This window comes from Dichomitus squalens, assembly GCF_000275845.1.
Source record: "Dichomitus squalens LYAD-421 SS1 unplaced genomic scaffold DICSQscaffold_13, whole genome shotgun sequence".
Taxonomy (NCBI): Eukaryota; Fungi; Basidiomycota; class Agaricomycetes; order Polyporales; family Polyporaceae; genus Dichomitus; species Dichomitus squalens.
In genome coordinates, this window is record NW_006766895.1 from 610,330 (window position 1) to 627,593 (window position 17,264).

The 17,264-nt window shown below is 55.4% G+C and overlaps 4 protein-coding genes and 1 non-coding gene across 5 annotated transcripts; 3 read left to right on the plus strand and 2 right to left on the minus strand.

The window, feature by feature from the left end:
- The first annotated feature begins 15 nt into the window (after positions 1–15).
- DICSQDRAFT_86244 (CAMK/CAMKL/CHK1 protein kinase) lies at positions 16–3,451 on the plus strand. Its single transcript, XM_007365676.1, has 10 exons — positions 16–421; positions 476–518; positions 578–837; positions 891–955; positions 1,009–1,191; positions 1,248–1,329; positions 1,383–1,490; positions 1,540–1,621; positions 1,673–2,225; positions 2,287–3,451. The coding sequence occupies exons 1-10, from the start codon at positions 382–384 to the stop codon at positions 2,374–2,376; spliced, it is 1,506 nt and encodes a 501-aa protein (XP_007365738.1). The 5' UTR covers positions 16–381; the 3' UTR covers positions 2,377–3,451.
- Positions 3,379–5,574, minus strand: DICSQDRAFT_147086 (cytochrome P450; the record flags this gene model as incomplete). Its single annotated transcript, XM_007365677.1, has 9 exons — positions 3,379–3,781; positions 3,835–3,924; positions 3,989–4,233; positions 4,293–4,452; positions 4,508–4,582; positions 4,641–4,664; positions 4,726–4,948; positions 5,134–5,473; positions 5,548–5,574. The coding sequence occupies 9 exons, from the start codon at positions 5,572–5,574 to the stop codon at positions 3,379–3,381; spliced, it is 1,587 nt and encodes a 528-aa protein (XP_007365739.1).
- Positions 5,575–6,664: 1,090 nt separating this feature from the next.
- Positions 6,665–13,256, plus strand: DICSQDRAFT_59990 (Serine/threonine-protein kinase; the record flags this gene model as incomplete). The annotated part of the gene is made up of 28 exons (XM_007365678.1): positions 6,665–6,821; positions 6,848–6,965; positions 7,278–7,425; positions 7,484–7,591; positions 7,644–7,911; positions 7,965–8,078; positions 8,129–8,337; positions 8,391–8,454; positions 8,508–8,870; positions 8,919–9,068; positions 9,129–9,320; positions 9,382–9,802; positions 9,933–9,987; positions 10,038–10,127; positions 10,180–10,228; positions 10,266–10,295; positions 10,343–10,435; positions 10,493–10,552; positions 10,586–10,632; positions 10,688–10,817; positions 10,872–10,994; positions 11,052–11,418; positions 11,478–11,653; positions 11,709–11,870; positions 11,929–12,526; positions 12,578–12,660; positions 12,713–12,925; positions 12,979–13,256. 28 exons carry the CDS (start codon positions 6,665–6,667, stop codon positions 13,254–13,256), a joined length of 4,866 nt encoding a protein of 1,621 aa, XP_007365740.1.
- A 904-nt stretch (positions 13,257–14,160) lies between these two features.
- DICSQDRAFT_t88 lies at positions 14,161–14,232 on the minus strand. Its single transcript has one exon. It is a non-coding gene; the product is annotated as a tRNA-Glu (tRNA).
- Positions 14,233–14,600: 368 nt separating this feature from the next.
- On the plus strand, positions 14,601–17,238 carry DICSQDRAFT_136533 (uncharacterized protein). Its single transcript, XM_007365679.1, has 5 exons — positions 14,601–15,180; positions 15,246–16,471; positions 16,529–16,594; positions 16,646–16,802; positions 16,857–17,238. Exons 1-2 carry the CDS (start codon positions 14,759–14,761, stop codon positions 16,309–16,311), a joined length of 1,488 nt encoding a protein of 495 aa, XP_007365741.1. The 5' UTR covers positions 14,601–14,758; the 3' UTR covers positions 16,312–16,471; positions 16,529–16,594; positions 16,646–16,802; positions 16,857–17,238.
- Positions 17,239–17,264: the final 26 nt, after the last annotated feature.

Below are 17,264 nucleotides of genomic sequence, written 5' to 3' on the forward strand. Positions count from 1 at the left end.
TGACGATGTGATAGACGGCTATGTAGGGAAATCGGACTTGCAGGGTGAAAGCCCAAGATGAAGGGGTGGGATAAGCCATCAGAGTCTAATTGGGGAATGAATATGAATGGTAGGGCGGCTGTGGAAAGGAAGGATACGTACGACTTGACAGGCGTGACAAATGATGGCAGAGAGTAAGAGACGGGAGTCCTTGAGCGTCCTTACATATCCAAGCATGCTCGCTCCAGCGTTCGGTAGCGTAGAAGTCGTCGCTGGGAATCGGCGCCCGCAGGCGTCTCTAAGCGGCGTGACCCGACGCGACTGGACGTGACCGACGCGTGTTGGACGCGCCGCTGCCGACGGGCGTTTGTTCCGTGACTTGTCTCCCGCCACCGACCGAACATGGCCGAGCCACAGAAGCTTCGTATGCCCACCGTCGCTGGTCAGTCCTTCTCCTTCCTTCTAAGCTAACTAGCCAGACATCGCATCCTCCTAGGCTTCAAAATCGTCAAACAGATCGGTGGCGGCGGCTTCTCTACGTCAGTCTTTGTCCTTTCATCCAACAATCTCCGACTCTCGTTCACCTTGCCTCTCACAGCGTATACCAGGCCGTACACCCAGAGACCCACCGCGTCGCAGCATGCAAGGTCGTCACCATCACCCCTGACTTCTCAGATTGGCAAATGAAGGCCATCGAGAGGGAGTGCCGCGTGCACACCGCCCTCAAGCACAAACACATCCTAGAACTCCTCGGCGCTGCCAAGCTCTCCATCGAGCAGGCCGCCAGAGGCGGCTACCTCCCTGCCTTCTATCTCCTCATGGAGATCGCTGCCGGCGGCGACCTCTTCGACAAGATCCGTCGGTAGCCTACATTCACTTGCTTCATGCCGTTGCTGAACGTCACTTTCCAGTTCCCGACGTCGGCATCGACGAGGACATCTCCCATTACTACTTCTGCCAGATGATCGCCGGTCTCGTGCGCTTCGTTCCGTCCGCCTCTCTCGCCCGCGCTCACTCCTCCTGTCACAGTCATACCTCCACGAAGAAGGCGTGTGCCACAGGGACCTCAAGCCGGAGAACCTCCTGCTCGACGCCGCAGGCACCCTCAAAATCAGCGACTTTGGTCTCTGTGCCGTCTACAAGGTCAAGGAGACTGGCAAGACGCGCGTCCTCAACGAGCGGTGCGGCAGCCTGCCGTACATCGCGCCCGAGGTCTGGCATGCGTCTGTCCTCCGCTTCGCGTCCACCGTCTGACCACCCTCGAGCAGCTGCGCGGCACGGGCTCGTACGAGGCGGAGCCGATCGACGTCTGGGGCAGCGGCGTCATCCTCTTCACGATGCTCGCAGGCAGTAAGTCCACTGCCGCCCCCAATCCCTGTCGCGCTGACCGGCGACGCCCGCAGACACCCCATGGGACGAGCCGACGCGGGGCAGCGTCGAGTTCATGCAGTACATCACGGGCGAGGCGTTCAACCACCGGCCGTGGAACCGCTTCTCGGCAGACGCGCTCTGTACGTCCCTCTCTTCTCGCCTCGTCCGTCGCTCACCGGGCGCGTGCAGCGCTGATCACGGGCATGCTCGACATCGAGCCCTCCCACCGGATGACGCTCGCAGACGTCGCGGGGCATCCGTGGGTAGCGAGGTAACCTGCATCCCGTCGACGGTAGCCGCACCGCTCACACAGCGCACACAGACCGAGCCAGCTCGCCTCACGCGGCCTCTCCGCGATCGCGGCGTCGCTCACCCAAGGCCTCCGCGACTCGGGCCAGATGTCTATCGCGGAGCCCAACCTCTCCGCGTCCGACGACGACCCGATGGAGGTCGACTCCGCCTCCTTCTCCTCCGTGGACTCCGCGGCGATGGTCCGCGCGGCCGGCCCGCGCCCCGCGAAGACGCAGTTCACGCAGACGCTGATGCTCTTCTCGCAGATGCCGGGCGGGCAGCGGTACCGCTACTGCCCGCACCTGACGCGCTTCTTCGCCGCGCTCCTCCCGCACGCGCTGCTGGTGCTGATCCAGGACGCGCTGGCGGAGATGGGCGTGAAGCAGAACCCGGCCAAGGAGCTCATCCCCGAGCCTGGGGGGGACGACGAGGACGAAGAGGAGGAAGAGGAGGCGGTGGCGATGATCCGGATGCGGATCGGGACGAAGGACCGGCGGAAGATCCACATGAAGGGCTACGTCGAGATCGAGGAGATGAGGGGCGTGGGGTACACGGGGAGCTTTGTGGTGTTCGCGCGGGACGCGGTGGGTGCTATGTTCTTCTTGTGCAACAAGGCGAAGCTGATGCGCGGACGACGGTCGATAGGGCAACCCGCTCGAGTGGCGGGCGATGTGGAAGACGCTTGTCGAGCACCCGCTCGTCAGCCCGCATGTGTACAGGAAGAGTGGCCTGTGAAGGGTTCGTTTTGTGATCTTCGTGCTTTGTCGCTCGTGGGTTTGCATCTGTACTATAGCTTTTTTGGGCTGTAAATCTTGCTTGTGGTAGAGCAGACCACCCCGCCGCCTCCGTCATTGCTGTCGAGGCTCTGGTCTCGCACTGACTATGTATAATACATACGACTCCGTGGATATACGACATGTTCAAGCACAAATTCGCGCCGCAACAGGCAACAAGCTATATGCGCGCACCCCTACGCCTTCAGCGCCTTCGCAGCCACCCCAGCGTCCGCCTTGATATCCCTGGTAAACTCTTCATGAGTCGTGTGGTTCCGCACCCACCCAACCTCCTTCCGTCTCCGCCTTGCAGCGCGTGTTGGCGAACAGCCACTCCGCGAAGAACTCGCTCCCGAAGTACTTCACCCGCTCGTCCACGGCCAACGCGGCCGGCTCCGCCCCCCTGGTCACCCCGAGCTCGACAAGGGCCTCCCCAATCGCCCGGACGACCTCGTGCGTGGCGTGTTCGCTGCCCGTGACGAAAACGTAGCCCTCGCGCCCGCGCGAGACCTGCGCCGCGTCGAACAGGCGCGTCCGTGTCCGCACGGACGACGCCCAGAACGCGTGATGAGCAGGCACACACGATGCCACAAGGTGTCATAAAAGAACGCGCTGTCCTCGACGTGGACGTGCCCCCATGCATGCGCGCCCTTCCCGGTGATGCCTGGGAGGCCCCTCCTGCGGCGGCGGCGATCGGCGCGGGCCCCTCGAAGAGCGGGCCGCTGGGGTGCCCGTAGATGATGCGCGGGGGGACACATGGACGTCGGCGCGTGCGCATCGGTGTCCGCGGAGCGCACCAGCTTGTCGACGCCGGCATTCACGGGCGTCGCGGGGACATTGTCGATCGCAGCGAGGTCGAGGTAAGAGGTGATGCATGATGGTGGATCCGAACTGGGATGTGTTCCGGTGATATCACACAGTCTCGACGACACGGTAAGCCGTGTTCAACCACCACCACATCGCATTATCTTGGTTGGACGATGGCAGGGAGCGGGGGCCGCGTAGAAACGAAATAGTCCTTGTAGTGCGTTTCGTATTCTCTTATATCCCAGCCTTCCCTCGGCCGGAATCGGAAGCGCTGCGCGAGCGCACACAGCACCATCCGCATCTCCTGCATCGCAAAGCCCCTTCCCACGCAGTTCATCGGCCCGGCGGAGAAGGGGATGAAGGCGATCTCCTCGTGCGCGAATTTGGACGATGTCGGTTTCAGCGTCGATGACGGCGGGGGTCGCGCGTCCTCAAGCGCAACTTGCCCAGAAGCGATCAGCCATCGCTCGGGCCAGAAGGCGTCGGGGAAGGAGAAGTTGCGCGCATCCCGGTGGAGCGAGTATGCAGGAAAGTAGACAGTCGTGCCTGCAGAAAGGTAGCTAGAGCATCCTCCGGATGAGCACAGGCTGTAAGGAGAAGTAGGAGGACAGACATCGAGCCGGCGTACACCCCATCGGATTCGCGAGGCACCTGGCGTGAGCCGCCGGTGGTGATGGGAGCGTATAGTCTGAGGGCCTCGTTTCTGCGGAATCGCCCATTAAGCGGCAGCACATGTACTGTGTGGCCAGCGTCGGGCAATTACTCACATCACTGCGTTCATGTACGGCATGGTACCGTGGTGTTTCGTAACAAAGGCATCTTCGCCTTTAGGATAGAACGTGTCCACTTCCTCACAGAGGGAGGCGTAGACATTTGGATGGGTTAATAGACAGAAGAATATACTTGTCAGGGCACTGGCCGTCGTATCAGAACCAGCAGTGACAGCGAGGATGCCGTCATCGACTAGCTGTTGCATAGGGGCAGGTTCCTTGTCTGGCAGGTCTTCGTTGTTCTATATTTCGGATAAACGATTCGCGAGTTGATTGATCTGCGCCGAGAAAATCCACGTACTAGATAATGGAACAGATCGCGTGTCGTTGAACCACACCTCATGCGCTTAACCACAGCCTCCTTTCCGTGGGTGATGAAGATGTGGAGGGGGCGTACCGCGACGGGGATCTTGCCAATGCAGAGACCAAGCCATGGCACGGTTGAGAAGAATGAAGCAGCTCTATATCAAGGTGAGATGTTTGCTAACCTTTCATACTTCGAAATATATGGCGTACCGCGTGCCCTGCTGCAGGATAGACCAGACACCATCCTTGTCTCCTTCGAGCATGAGCTCTGAGCCTCCTCCGAAGCTATATGAAACCAAATGTCATCGGAGTTGGACCTCGCACATTGAAATAGAAGTCATACGCCATGTCGCTCATGAGGTCATATCTATATCGCAGCTGTTCGTCAGCTCTGGCTCGACGCAAAGTAGCTAAGGTGATACACCCACGCGAAATAGTCGAACCACTTCTCCAACGACACCCGCCTTTGCTGCTCCAGTGCGTCGGCAAGCTGCCGCGCCCTCTGTGTGGTGAGCTGCTCGTACTCTTTCAGCGCTGCTGGGCCAAGTCCGCGGTTCCAAGCCCGCCGGCGTCGGACGTGTTCTTCTACTGTCGAGATGCCCACCAGAGGGAAGATCTGGCCGAGGAACGCGCCGATATACACTACTCTGCCTCAGCAAGGGAGGGGAGCAGACACGAAGAGCAGGCATAGACGTACTGGATCCCTACGGTAAGCTTGCGAGCTTGGTTGTCGCTGAGCGGTCGCGGATCGACTACTCATTTGGGCCTAGTATGTGCAACAAAATGGCGCGAGGGCTCGCATAGATGCACACAGGTGGAAAACATGAATCACAGACCGGTTCTCACAACGTCTCCATAACGTTCGTGTAAGGCTTTGAGGTATGTGTTCCGCTGTCCGCTGACGGACAGGAATGCGTGGCAGAAGCTCGAGGTTCGATACCAAAATGGCCCTGGATATCGAGCCAGCGGATGTGAAGGCGATAGACGGTAGGCAACGATGGACAACGCGAGTGCCAAATAGAAGACTCCGTAGCATGAGACGAGAGTGCGTTGGTAGATGCTCGAAGACGTCGCATCCGTAACGAAAGAAGTAATCAAAACCGGAGGACACAGAAGGAAGATGGCGTGGAATAGAGTGGAATACGTGTCGATCTTGCGGAACACCTGGTGAACGGCCTGAAAGCCAATATTTCTCAGTGTCAGCGGTCTCATAGCGGTTAATGACAACTACGTGCTAGAGCCGTAATCACGGTGACCCAGTCCGAGTCCACGAGCATCGGGTGAGTGACAGAGGTGCGAGCAACCCCTACAGAGAATAGTCAGCTCCTAGATCAGCAGAAGAAGTCTGAGCAGGTCGAGGAAGTGGTCTGAGTGTGTATACTGTATCTTGCCCGCAGTGACAGGGCGCACGGAGATATATCAGCCATGGGAACTCCGGAGTCAGATGCCGGCTTTGATAACCTTTCTGGTCCAGCGCTTTCGGAGATGGACTGCTGCCGATCTTCCATTAGAGAGGCGTAATAGATGGAGAACGACGGTGAGGCTACAAGCTAGAGCGCAGATGACTCTGTGAGTACAAATAAAAGACTACGCCGGAGAACGGCACCAGACTGTGCTTCCCCAGATGAGCCAACTCTTCGCTACGATCCGCGTATACACGATGGGTACAATATGCAAACCCGGGAGGGAACAGCTGGCGTCTTGAATACGGCTCGAAAGAGCAGCAGATCCAGATTGGTTGGCGAGAGCATATCAGGCCTGGACTACACATGCTCTTACAGTTGTTCCGCCATCCCAAGGCTCTTATCTACAGCGGCTTCTCCAGGTGTGTCCATTGTCAAAGAGCCATCAGGGGCGGCTATACAGCTTGTCACGGGGCTGAGAGAATCTTACGGTCTGGCAAAGATAATGAGTAGCTGGTTCTGGGAGCGAGTCTAGCGCACTCACCATTACGTCTTACAACATCAAGATTCATTTGAGCCCCCAAACATTCATTGAAACTGGCTACTGGACTTCATCCTATGGGACTCGTGTTGCTCATTTAATTCGCTTCGTTTACCCTGGCGATTCCCATCAACCACAGTCTGCTGAAAAGAGGAATCGCTGAGATACGATGGAGGATTGGGGGACAGAGGCAAGCACTGATGGATTGGCGCCCTCGAGGACTGGCGAAGAGACAGGCACGTGATGAGCAGGTCGCGCGTGCAGCTGGGGTGAGAGGAGAATGCATCCTTGTTACTCGATCACGACAACGACGACCATACGCTTTCACGAAACCGACGGCGCGATGCACGCTTGAGCTGCCGAGGTCCCCTGGGCCCTCCCCTCTCAAGCATTTGACCATCCACTTGCTCGACGATCTCGACAATGGATCCCCAGGTCGAAGATCAGCAGCAGGAGGAAATCATCGTCTTAAAGGTGCGCGCTTCGTTATCAGCCATCGCGTTCGTGAGTCTCACACCTTGGAAGAGTATCTATGAACAAGACTTCATCGAGGTTCCTCCGCCAAAAGCGTGGAAGGTGCGTCGAGCGGGCGCGGAGGTGGCCCAGACAGACGCTCACGCAGATGCTCCTCTCAGGCCGCCCCTAGATTACCTGAGTTCAAGATACGAGTCACATATCCTGACCCAAAGTACGCTGAGAAGATATACTTCCATCTACACATAAAGTGAGTGCTCATACCCTTAAGTGTCATTTCCGGAACCTGGTGCCTCAGTCACTACCACTATCATCGCGGGTTAAGCGCCCCATGAGACTTCGAATCTCGAATCGAGTCACTTCGCGTCATAATAACGAAGTATAGTATATCCCCGAGAATCAATCCTTACAATATGTGAACTTCCGCAGCTGCCCTCGGGTGCTTACTGCTCCCCGGCGAACTGCTACACACCTTCTCTTTCTCTCACTTTTGCATGCATGGTATCTCCCTCATGCCAGGCGGTTGGACACGGACAACTACTGACCCCAATCGTGGTGATAGACTACCGAAGACTTATCCCAACAATGCCCCTCCTATCTTCACCATACAGCAGCCCATAGTTGGCCTCCGCCCTGATGAGATCTCCAAGTTGACACATGCTATCCATGATGAAGTGCAGCAGAAGAAGGGCGAAGAAATGGTCTTTCAGGTCAGTCTTGGAATCATCTGTGCCAGTCGATGCCGTCGGACTGAATTCGCCTACGTAGACCGTCTGTTTCGCGAAGGAGTGGATGGAGGCGAATGTTAAGCCACCAGTAGAGGTTTCTGGGTCTCTGGCCACCGAGATGAACCGGCGCGCGGTCGAAGAGGAGCGAGTACGTAATCAGGTGCTCTTAGACGTTAACATTCCCCCTAAACTGCATCCAGGTCAGGAAGCAACGAGAGGAAGAGGAAGCCGCATTGAAGAAACAACACGACGCCGAGTACGCCGAGAAGCTGAACGAGCAGATCCGCGAAAACGTACAGAGACAACAGCTTGAGCGTGAACGGTTCCAGCAAGCTCGTAAGCGTGCCATGTCGGATGCGACGGAGGTTCCTTTGTCCGAAGATGCTATGCCCACTGAATCGTTCGACTTTGAGATCAAGTGGCAAGGGCAGACGTTCCGTAGAGTTCGGTTGTTCCATCCTCGGCAAGGTTCGTTTGGACTGATGCAATTGTTGTGGAACCTTATCTCATATATATCCCAGAGTGTTTGGGAACAATCTACCAGGCTGACCCCATCTGTGACGAGCCGTTGAGTCCTCTGCCCTTGGAGCTCCTCTCCATCACGTTCGTGTCGCACTATTATACTACAACACAAGGTGACATACCCCAGTCCCTTCGTCTCTTCTCTGAACCTGACGTAAAATAGGCCGCAAGAAGCTCAAACAGGTCGAGACTGAACTTCAGCGCCTTGTCACAATTCGACATCAGAACTTGCTCGCTATACTTGCTGCGAAGCTGACGACGCCCAGTGCGAACTCATCGCCCCGCCTCATCATTCTTATGGAGAAGCGACCATCCATGACTCTATATGATCTGCTCGAAGACTCGGACGGCCTGCGCGAAGAACGTGCTACAGTTAGCGTGTACTCGCATATTGGTCGCCGTTCTACTTACTGACAGATGTACAGGAGTACCTTACGCAGATCCTGTCCGCTCTCCACATTGTGCACCACAGCGACATCGTGCATCGAGGTATGTCTTCTCATGATTATCTACCTTAGTGCAAGATTCAATGCGCGGTGCAGGCCTCAATCTGAGGTGTATCGGTCTCGCTCCGCGTGAAGGCATGGGCACGTCCAAGATTGTCAAGTTGTTCAAGGTTGGATATCATGTACGACTACTGGACCTGCATCGTTCCGATCCCTTCGGCTTCAACGTCGACGTGAGACTGGACGAAGATAATACCCCTGAGGGATGGCGAGTAGCGCAATTTATTCACATTGCTCCACCACTCAACCAACATTTGTTCAGGATGGCGCCTGTCGAGTCAAAGCTTGACTACACCAAGGCCCGCGACATTCACTCGGCGGGGATAGTCTTGTTGCAAATGCTCCTTGGACGCGATGTCATGGAAAGGTTCAGCGATCCGCAATCTGCTTTACACACAAGTAAGCCCCGACTCTTTGCAGGTTGAACGCGGCTGATGTCCGTTTTAGCGTCTATCTCGCCATTTCTAGCGACGAAAGCCGCAGCGATGCTCAGCCCTGCCAAGAAGAGTGGCGTGACGTGCCAAACGCTCTTGATGGATCTAGTCTCACCACCCTGCCCTTCAGCCAATAACCGTACTCCGACAATCCCATTCACAGGTCCAAGTAAGATCCATGTACTTGTCACTACCACGCGGCTGGATAACATCTTATGACCAGGACCAAAGACACCTCTTGTCAATGGATTTGCTGTCGGGTCTCCCGAGACGGACTACTTCCGAATGCCCCCGCCTACTGCGAGGCATTCTAGTAGGTGGAAGGAGGACTGGGAGGAGCTAGAGATACTGGGTCGTGGTGGATTTGGCCAAGTCGTCAAGGCTCGCAACAAGATAGACAATAGGATCTATGCAGGTGAATTGGTGCATGTTTTCACCGCATAGCTTCCCACTGACGCAACATTTTGGTCTGGCAGTCAAGAAGATCAAATTGCGCGATGTCGGGAACGACAAGATTTTCCGGGAGGTTAGCGCCTTAAGCCGGCTCAACCATCGCTTCATCGTCCGGTACTACACCACCTGGGTCGAAACGTCCGACGGGCCTCCGAGCCACATCGGCTCAGAGTCGGAGGACTCGGAGCAGACGGAAGAGACGAACGGACGGACATCGAAGCCAAGGCGGTCGAGCGACGATTTCAATGGCCACTTCACGACGTTCGACATCAAGGACCTTGACTCGATCAGTACCAGTCGGCATTCAACCTTCCCCAGTATACGCTTTGCGCGATCGAGCTCACAGCAGAATGATGATGATAATGGAAGTAGCGGGAGTGAGAGCGACGACGGGTTGTTCGACGCCGATGGGGAGGATGACGACGGGCTGGACGATCCATTTGGGTGGTCAGATGAGGGGAAGGGAAGACCTATCCCAATGAATGGAAGTGGGATCCTACGAAGACCTATGTCGCCTCCAGCGCCGAGAAAGACGTTGTACATCCAGATGGTAAGCTTATAGTATGTGTCCCAGTAGAACTGAGGCTCATCTGTCACAGGAATTTGTCGAGCGTCAGACGTTACGGGAGGTACGTGGAGGTTGGGTGTCCTACAGCTATCAACTCATCGGCGGCCGCAGCGGATTGCTGAAGGTCTCGAAGAAGAAGATGCGTGGCGTCTGTTCCAACAGATTTTGGATGCGCTTGTGCACATATCAAGCTTAGGCATAGTACGTTCCGCTACGTGGAGACTGCAGGATGAAGAAATTGACGTTGTTGCAGCTGCATCGGGACATCAAGCTTACCAACATCTTCGTCGGTGAGACATCTTGTGTTCCTATGTATGAGTGGCATCATGACTGACGGAGTGACTCTAGATGCCAAGGGAGACTGCAAAGGTACGGAACACGCAAGTATAGTAAGGTATTCTACTCAGTTGCTTTAGTCGGAGACTTTGGCCTTGCCACGGAGAGTTTGGACGCTGTTGATCCCTCTGACAAACCTCGCGAGATCCGTGATAATCAAGAGATCACCATGGGTAGGCGAACCCCTTGTCCACAGTTGCGCGCTCCATATTCACATGCTGATTATATAGACGTTGGGACGCGGTTGTACATGGCTCCAGAGATGTCCATTCAGACTTCTGACTCCGGAAGTCATTTCAAGAAGGATGGCAAGAAGAACAAAGTGGTCACTCCTCGCACGACATCGAAGGCCGACATGTATAGTTTGGGAGTAGGTCACTTCCTCGACAACCTTGCAAGCGAGGGACTGAGAGACGTTCTTCTAGATAGTGTTCTTCGAGATGAACTATTTCTTCAAGACCGACTCGGAACGCAACAAGGTCATTCCCGAGCTCAGACTACCGTCCATCGTATTTCCGTCGGATTGGGACCCAAAGCGAAGCAGGCAGCGACAGAGTAGGCAGTGGTTCTCCCACTTCTCCTAAATGACTGCTTACAAGGACTTGACAGTCATCACGATGCTCCTCCAACATGATCCGGACAAGCGACCGTCGGCTCTGCAGCTCTCCCAGAGTCCATTGCTCCCGGCGCGTGTGGAGGACGAGTACGTCAAGGGTGCTCTGAACATGATAGGTACGCTATTCACTAATCTCGTTGCGTTCACATCATATCATTGACAATCTTTACAAGCGAAAGCGGATTCTCCTCACCTGCCGGCCGTGCTGTCAACCCTCTTCACGCAACCAGTCAAGCCCGTTCGTTCGTATCTATATGACATAGACTCGGAGCCTCCAGAACATGCTTCCTTGAACTCCCTTGTCATAGACCACCTAGAGCAGATCTTCCACCTCCATGGTGCTGTCGACTCTGAGACCCCTCTGCTCATGCCAGTGACGAATCCAGTAGAGGACGATCACAATCGCGCTGTCTACCTCGATCGTCATGGAGAAGTGGTCAGTCTCCCTCACAACGCCCTGCCGCCGTTCGCTCGTGCTGCAGCTCGCGCAGAGTACAAGCGAATCAAGCGGTACCATATATGTGACATATACCGCCCGAAGTATGTCAAATTTCGTATATCATCACAATCAGCCTTTGATGAGACCATTGGCTGACCAGCAGTCCTGCCGGACATCCACGAGCGTCGAAGGTCGCTGTATTCGACATCATCACTCCTGACCTTGTCACCGGACCGAACGCAGCTGCAGCAGAAGGAATAGCGATTGTGAACAACTGCTTGGACGTTTTCGGTGACCTCTCCGAGCACTACGTCATCGTGATCTCGCATTCCAAAAGTAAGTCTACAGTCTCCAGCTCACCATATGAAACTGATTCTGATCATGATCCAAGTCCTTGAAACGGTTCTCGAGCGTGTGCCTGCTGAATTACGAGCAGAGACGATAGATATGTTGACTAACACCAAATCGTCGGCGTCCCAGAAGCGCAATAGTCTGATTGTCAAGGGTGTCTCTCGCAGCGTCTGCGATGAGCTCAAGCTTCTGGCCGAGACCTGTACGCATTTCACCTTCCCATGATAGCATATCCGAACCCGAGCTGACGACGCTATGAGCAGATGACACAGTTGATGGGCTTGTGGAGCGCTTAGAGAAGTCCTCTCCTATTTTGCGCCAAATGCTGGAACCGTACCTGAAGGACATCAGGCACACGCTTCAGTTCGTACAGGTGTCGGGCGTGGTGCGGCCCATCCGCGTCGACCCGCTGTTACTAGGACACCGCAATGCCTACTTTGCCAACGGCGTCTGCTTCATGGCGGTCAGGAAGAACAAGCGGACTGACGTCCTTGCCGCTGGTGGACGGTACGACCATGTCATCAAACGGTACACGACACCCACAGCGAACCCCGAGCCTCGCGCCGCAGTCGCCCTTCAGATCTACCTGGAGAAGATCACAGCGACTCTCGCCCCTTACCAGAACCAGTTCCTTACTTCCCAGCAGGCTCTGAAGGAGCTCAAGTCATTTGGATACTGGTGTCCCCGCCGGTGTGACGTCTACGTCGTTTCCTACCAGCCTGGGTACCTGGCAGAGCGGCTGGAGATCGCGGCGATGTTGTGGAAGCATCATATAAGTGCGGACGTCATGTACGAGGCTGCGTTTCGCGATGCAGAGATCGAGGATTATATAGAACTGTGTCAGACGGAGGGTATACTGTATGCGCCTTTGCTTTCCTCTCATGTGACCAAGGTATTGACTAGCCGCAGATTTCTTGTTCATGCGAAGCCTCGTGTTGGTGGTTCGCCCGTGTACAAGGTCAAGAGTGTTCTCCGGGGGACTGAGACAGAAGGTAGGGCGCTAGCTTAGCACCGAAGAGCGTTTGCTGAGTCGCTGTCACATAGTGCAACCATCGGAGCTCGTCTCCTTTCTACAGCAACATATTGCCGAGCAGAAACGTTATGATGCGACTTTATCCGGTGGTCAGGGCGCGGTAGAGAGCTCACCTATCCAGCCCGTGGCAGAGAAGCCTGCTCCTGCCGCCGATACTCTTGTCGTTCTGCCGAACGACGTGAAAAAGGCGCGCAAGAGCACGAAGGGTCTCTATGGCAACAAAGGTAACGAATGTCGCTTTCGATCATCCTTCAATCCAACTCACCTATCTTTTCAGCGTACGATAGCGCTACTGCACTGAAGAATGCCATGCCAGGCATCCGAACAATTGCTGTAGAGGTCACAACAGCTGTGTTCGACGAGTTGGCAAAGAACAGCAACTGGCTGACGAGCGAGGACGCGTTGCGGACGATTGCTGCTGGGCTGCCCACGCAGCATGCCGGATACGCGCAGCAGATCCGAGAGGCGGTGCTGCGACAGAAGGCGGAGGGACAGCGTTATGTGCTACTATATGGTATACGTCAGGATCGCATTGCATTGCTCACGTTGGCTTAGGACGCTCTATCTACCTTTCTTCTCTCACTTCAACATTTGTATCACCAGTCACCATCATCACGTCCCATTTACCGGGCTTCTTGGTTCATGTCATGTCATGTCAAGTCGTTCATGTATGTTTCCATCTATATCGTATTAATACTATATCGTGCATCTCACGAGTTCTTAGGGAGAAATTGCGAGCGTTCAAATTTGTTGGCCCAGGATGAAAGGACTGTTTGTCAAAGAGTAAATCGCTTCGATAAGACCTGAGCAACTCGCCTGGTCGGTACAGCAGCATTCAGCCTACCATTTGCATTCGCGCACAAGGCCGTCAAAGTCTATGTATGGTGGGTGTATGAGCAGAAAAGCCAGCGGATGGACCCCCGAGTGGGCCAGTGTTATCGATCTTTGTCGTGTCCTTCGGCAAATAAAGGAGACGATCGTGTGATATTCGAATGCACAGCGTTTCAAGACAGTGAGTACATACGATGTCGACAAGGTTCGCTTGTAGGTTGGCGACTCCACTGCCAAATCCCCATCCGCAGAGATCTTCCCGTACTTCTCGTTGACCTCCTCCAAGTCGTTGATGACGGCGTCAAGAAGCATTAAGAGCAAGATGCTTCTTCTGTCCGTGAAATCCGGCCGTGTAGACCAGTCCGACCTTAAGAGAGGGGGCACGTTTGGACAATGACGATGATGGATCCAATAATGATATTGAGCTGTTTCGCTAGGGTTCTTCGGTCGTATCTGGGCTAGGGCGTTTCGAGCTCGCCAACATCATGATCGGAATGATCATGAATCTCACGAAATCGACATCGCGATCCACTTTTGAAGCCTCGAGGTGCCAGATCAACGTATTGTCTCGATTTTGTGAAGAGCTGACCCAGATCATTGTAAAATTGAACAAGTCAAATACCAAGCGTTCCGACACGGGGAATCGATCCCCGTGCTATCGCGTGAGAGGCGATAATGTTAGCCACTACACCATATCGGACTACGGATACTGCTAGTCCATTCAAACATCATCAGCATTTATAATCGATGTCTGAACGTGCGATCACTTCCGGATCCATCTTGACCGAGTACTTTGTCCCCTTGAGCTTAGTCCTGCACCGACACAGAAGACGACCCGTATGGACTGTATGTAATGAATGGCGAGAGTTTACAGCGCCTCCAACCGCCGGCTTCATCTCGCCCAGCCCGAGGAAACTGTGTAGATCAGTGATGTTGATGGCTGCAGTCAAACCGATGCACGCGACATCCTCGTCGCTGGAAACAACCCGGCTACCCGAAGTCGCACCGCAAGATCCCCTCATATAAACTCAACGGGGTTTCTGTTGTCTGTCGTCCTGGTCGACGTACGTCTTGCTTTCTTCTTCTCTTCCCTCGGCTGGTCCTTTGCCTCTTCTACTCGCACACTCACTCCTTCGTGTGTATCCGTCCCCTTCGCCTGTTCTCTCTGACTCTTTGTATCTCCCTCATCCCATCATCGTTGTCCCCCTTTTATTTGCCTCTGAAATATGTTCAACAGGACCGCCGAGTATCTCGCACATGGCGCCCGCACCTTTGGCCCTCTTGCCAAACTCCATCCTGAGCAGCGCCAGCGGCTCGAGAAATCGAGCAAGAAGGTTGGCAAGGTCCTTGGAGAAATGCCTTTGATCGATATTATTCCTGCATCTCCCCGCGTTGTGGATGGTATCGTGAGCGAGGTCAAGCAGAGCAAGAAGAATGGAAAGTCGAAGAAGAAAGCCCCTCCTGCGCCCATTCTGCGCTACAAGCTCGCGCCCTTCCGTCGTAAATCTACTCGTCGTGTGTCAGGCGCTGCCGTATGCGTATCGACTCGCAGCAGGGCACGCAAGCCTGTCCCGAACCTTGACCTGGAGGAGCACGGATGGCGAATTGAGGCCGATTCTCTTTCTCCTTCCCGCATGAGCCAGGCGAGGTACGCTCCCGAGTTATGTGTGCCCAAGAAGATACATTGACGAATGAGCACGACCCTCTATACAGGACACCGCAAGGTGCTATCTTCCTGAGCCCTCTCTCCCCCCTGTCCCCCTTCTCCCCCATCGAGACGTCTGACATGCGCCAGCAGCGTTACTATGGCCTGCGTCAGCTCGCTCGCGTCTCCCGCGCATTCCGTGACACCATCGTCGAGGAGCTCCCGTCTATGGCTCAGGTCACTGAGCAGGTGGACAATGTCAACTCGTATCTCGACCTCTATCGTATAGCAAGCGCGAGACGTCGCGATCCTGAAGCAGACGTTGCTAGCATGAACCTCGACACGGCGTACACTGCATACACGGATGTCACGGACGTCAACGAGGCGTACACAGCATGCACCATGCATACCCCAGTGTCTACTCGCCACGCCCGCCGTCGCTCCTCATCTCTCTCTCGCATCCAGCACCGGAGCATGTCCTCTAACGCATCCGCCAGCCCAATCGCGCGCACGAGTTTCATTGTCCCGCACTCCGCGTCTGTCTGCTCGTTTCAGGACCAGCCCGCGCGCTACACCCTCGTCATCAACGTCCCTTCCCCTCGCACCCCAGCCTTGCTGATCCCTTTCACCGCAAGTACGGCTCATTCCACACGCATGTCCATGTCCCAGTCGTACACTGTCGTTCTCAGCGTCCCCCGGGACCTCAAACGCGACACCCTTCCTGAGACGCCCGCAGATGAGGACTCTCCGCTGCAGAAGCAGCAGAAGGAGGCGCGTGCCCGCGCCGCGATCCTCACCGCCATGATGCAGAGCCAGCCTACGACCCTCGCGCTCGAAGACGCAGCAGTGCCTTTTGCGCCCCGCACCCCAGGCCCGCGCGCACCATACTGGGTGCGCCAGTCATACCACGTCTCGGCGCACGGGTACGTCCGGCGGACGCACAGCTACAGCCGCCGATCGGGTATGCGCGTGCCCCCGACTCCGAAGACGGTCAGACGGGAAAGGAGGCAGGGGTGGGGTGGGGAGTGGAAGGCCGGGAAGCTCGCTGCTGCTGTGGAGGGGTTGAAGGAGATCAAGACTCCTGCACCGCCTGTCCCCGAGAAGGACTTGGGGCCGGTTGTCGTCATTCGGTGAGAAGTCGTAGCTGGGGCATATTGTGCTGCAAAAGGATGGGAGGCGCTATCGTCCTCGATGTGCTGTATCTGGCCCCTCTTGAATATACCATATGACGTGCAGTACCGGATCCTCGTTGTGATCGTTGTGCGACGGGGGGCCAAGATTGAGTTTGTTCTAGGTAAGTCATTCAGAGCACAAGCGGCTTGCGTCTCTGACAATACGTTGGCATTCGCAGCCTATATTTGCCACGATACTGGGCAAAGATGTCATCGCAAATCGCGTTCGGCTGGATCCAAGCATGGTTGGTAATGCTTTGCGCTGTGTCTAAGTAAGACTGAGCGATTTTCAAAAGAAAACAAATCACCGAGAAGAGCCTGAGCAAATCAAGGAAGCAGTGTTGAACGTAACATATTCAGTCAATCATGAGCGCTAGAGGCGACGCCTGATGTGGTATCGGACTCGCATTCGTCTGCAACGCCGGTGTCATGTAATGCGAAGGAGCTGTATAGGTTAGTACGTTTCGTGAGTAGTCCGGTTGTTTCACACTAAACCGGACGCCACAGCAGGGACGGTGGTCTATGTAGCGCGTACGGGGATCGACCGACGTCGGCGCTACTCAGGTACATACCGTCTGGGCACAGGCGTTTCAAGCCCCGCAAACCACCTCGTATACTTACTGCAACTACTCAATCTATGCAGTATCCTACGTTATACTCAATGCTCCCCCGTTAGATTGTATGGGGCGCCCTGACGCCGTAGTGTCTCGTCTTGACCGTCGACTGTCAAACGTCCGACAAGAGCCGGCACGAACCTTCGGTCCTTGGATAGTATCTGCAATCAACGAAAATCTCCCCGGTCTGCATGCGGTGCCACCTGGATCGGCAGTCAAACGTTACAGCGCACATACCTGCCGTGGGCCATGTATAAAAGCACCTCCAGGATACGTCTGGTTTCCTCACCAAGCTCAAGCA